Here is a 3,253-nt window from a genome sequence, read left to right as displayed (position 1 = left end):
ACCATAAAAATGAAAACTTTCCAATGCATGTGTCGTTCATCCTTCCTTATATTATAATGTGTATGCAGCCTAGGATTTCTTTCATGTTACTTTTTGTGCACTCCATCCGTTGTATGTCCCTTTCATTTTACCCATTATTCACACTCCTACCTTCTGCAGATCGATCAATTTTGGTGCAATGAAGTCAAACCCCCCCTTTTTTCTTCTTTTTTGCTTCAACAGTCTTCCTATCTCATTCAAATAGTTGCAGAGATATTTTAGGTTCATTAAAGAAAGTAAATTAGGTAAGAATTTTACAGCATCTTCCACCACCAGCTATTTATATTACAAGAGAAAACCTCCCAGCGAACATGACAGAGTTCTCATATAATACATGCCTGTGCCTACAGGTATGGAAAGGAGACATTTGGTTTTGAAGTAAGCATATCAAGCTTTAAATTGATATGTCTTCTCCACGCAGAAAGAGGCCCTGGCATTTGTTTTATGAAAAAACTGGGAAACTAGAAAGCTCTAAGCTATAAATCCTGCTGGAATTAATGGGAATGAGCAAAAATACAGGGTCTAGGGGAACTGAGGGAGAGAGGTTCATGCCCTGATCTCCAGTGTCAAACAACTTGTTCAGATTACGGGGAAAGGTGGAAACATTATGTAAAATTAGTACAGTTGTCTTTGATTATACTTAGCTGCTTCTTAATCATGCAATCGTTATTTGGAAGCATGACCTCACCTCTCATATCTCAAGTTAACTAACTGTGAACTCCGTCTAGTATTTGCTAGAGGGCATTTTCTTATCATATACCTTACCACCACAAAATTTTGACAGACTCATGAGGTGCATTTTTTTAAATGTGATATTTGGTAGTTTCCATTCTAGACACTTACTCCCAGTGGTCAATGTACTATGTTTAGTTATTTTTCTTATGATCATTTTGGTAGCTAGTTTGTTTTTCTTTGATCGCACACATTAGCGACTTAGTTGCACAGAGAAACAACATGTAGTTGTTGCATAGGTTCTTGCACAGCAGCAAATCACTTTCCTGATCTGATGCTAAAAAACATGTCTTCTTAAAGTACATGTTCATTTTCATGCTGTAAGCATTTTAGCATCATCCCCCCCAACCCATGTACCACATTCTGAACAGAAATTAAAAGTGTTTCTGAATTTTACAAGACCACTACATCATAAAAACTCTACCTTCTTTAAATTAACATTATTATAGTCTGATATATGGAAACAGATACTCCTAAAATACAATCGTCCTTCTATTAAATTAACCTGCTTACAAGTCACTGCCATCATCATGACTCAGTTGCATTCCCCCTCCTGCAAAAGATATGTCAGTATTGCTAGGATACATATTTATTTGGAAAATACATTCATTGCACAGTCAGTATAAAGTCAATGTACTTGCTGTCAGGTAAACTTTATTGCAACTGTATTCCAGCTCCTGATTTGTGCAGTGAAGTTCACTGGCCAGAAAAATTGAAAGCCACAACCGAGGAAACATGACCGCCGCCAGTATCCCAAACGAAGCCCATGTTTATGGGATCTGATTTTTATCTTTGAGATAGCTGTAGAGTGCATCCAGTCCACCTTCTATAATCTGTGGCAGTGGTTTGGACAAAGGGTTGTGTGAAATATGGAACCCCTTATCCATTGGATTCCAAGCAATTTTGGTCAGTCTATGCAGCAAATAGAGTTCATCTGGGAGAGTCTGGATACAATTGTAATCAACATTTAGGAGTTCAAGAGCAGTGACTAAGCAGATAGATTTTGGCAAGGAACGGATATTGTTATAGTCAGCAATGAATATCTGCAGGTGGACTAGAAATTGGATACTGTCTCCAATGTTCTCAAGTTTATTGCAGCCTACGTGTAAAAAATCTAAGTTCCTCAATGCAAAAACACTTAGAGGAATGTAAATGAACCGATTGTTGCTAAGATTCAGCTTTCTCAGGTTTGTCAGTTCTGTGATGCTTGAAGGGAGATGGGAGATACGGTTGTGGGAAAGGCTCAAAACCTCCAGCTTCTTGCAGTGTCCAATTTCTGCAGGTATTTCAGTCAGGCAGTTCATATTGACAAATAAAATCTTCAGGTTTCTAAGCAGCCCAATCTCTTTTGGTAGAGATTTCATACGATTCCCACACAGGTTAAGCACTGCCAGTCTGTCAAGTGTGCCCAGAGCAGGAGGAAGGATCACCAGTTGATTGTGTGAGAGATTCAGTTTCTGGACCTGTGGCAATCCCCATAAAAAGTCAGGAACCCTTGTCATCCCCTTCATTATGAGGCTCAAACTGACATACTGTAGTCCACACTTCAAAAGTGTTCTTGGGTCTTTTCCAGAAAGAAGAGTTTCTTCCCACAGAGGTAGCTTCTGGCTTCTCTTCAGCAGCATCATGCTTTTCTTCCCTTGGCCCTTGGAGTTCTTTCCACCCATAAAACCTCCAGCTTTGCTGCTTCTGCTTACTGAAGCTGTGTTTTTGTTGCCTCCAATAATTAACACCTGCCAAAAGGTTTCAGTTTTCAAAAGAGTCGTAAAACAAGATCATCTCAGGAAGATGTGCAAAGACTTTGAAGGCCACCTTTCCTCTCAAAGAGCCTCAGCAGCTGCTAAAATAAGTTTCATTTCTCCAGGATGGGACTTGAAGATGTTTTCTTTGGTGTTATATGCTGTAATGACACACTAGCTACTGACACTTCTGAGCAAACCACTTCCATTCAAACTGAATGCCACAAGGCAGCTGTTACTGTCATTTTGTCTGTGGCTTTATTGGATAGATACGCATCCTCATTGCAAAGAGGTCACTGCAAAGCCATATATAACTTCACCATGTCAGCTTTCTTGGATTTCTGGTGCATGAGGTAGCAACAGGACAATTAGGAAGAGCAACTATAAAAAACATAGCGAGATGTCCCCCCCCCAGTAATGTTTATTCAGCTGAGGAACAACCTTCATGTTAATGTTAATGTTTACAGCAGCACCCGCTTCAACAGAGCTTGTGTTCTTCAGATAAATTTTGTTTTGTGGTCAGAGAAAAACAAGACTTTATGGCACTTTTTTGAGATTTTATGAAATCTGAAAATAGGAAATTCTGAGATAGCTTTTCTTTATGTCCTGCGTTCTTACATGTGAATGAATCTGATTTAATGCTTTTTGTCTTCTTAACACATACTTGTAGCTGAGATTTAGGAAGGAGTATGTACATTTCAATTTACCTTAGTCTGATCTGTAAATTATCCAAAGTCTTAATA

At 38.9% G+C, this 3,253-nt stretch overlaps 1 protein-coding gene across 1 annotated transcript; it reads right to left on the bottom strand.

Annotated features, from left to right (window-relative positions):
* Nucleotides 1-1,294: 1,294 nt before the first annotated feature.
* On the bottom strand, nt 1,295-2,670 carry LOC121917273 (leucine-rich repeat-containing protein 30-like). The gene has a single exon (XM_042443056.1). It carries the CDS (start codon nt 2,436-2,438, stop codon nt 1,542-1,544), a length of 897 nt encoding a protein of 298 aa, XP_042298990.1. The 5' UTR covers nt 2,439-2,670; the 3' UTR covers nt 1,295-1,541.
* Between the last annotated feature and the right edge of the window lie 583 nt (nt 2,671-3,253).

The sequence above is a fragment of the Sceloporus undulatus genome, unplaced genomic scaffold, assembly GCF_019175285.1.
Source record: "Sceloporus undulatus isolate JIND9_A2432 ecotype Alabama unplaced genomic scaffold, SceUnd_v1.1 scaffold_14, whole genome shotgun sequence".
Taxonomy (NCBI): domain Eukaryota; kingdom Metazoa; phylum Chordata; class Lepidosauria; order Squamata; family Phrynosomatidae; genus Sceloporus; species Sceloporus undulatus.
This window is presented reverse-complemented; position numbering and strand designations above follow the sequence as displayed.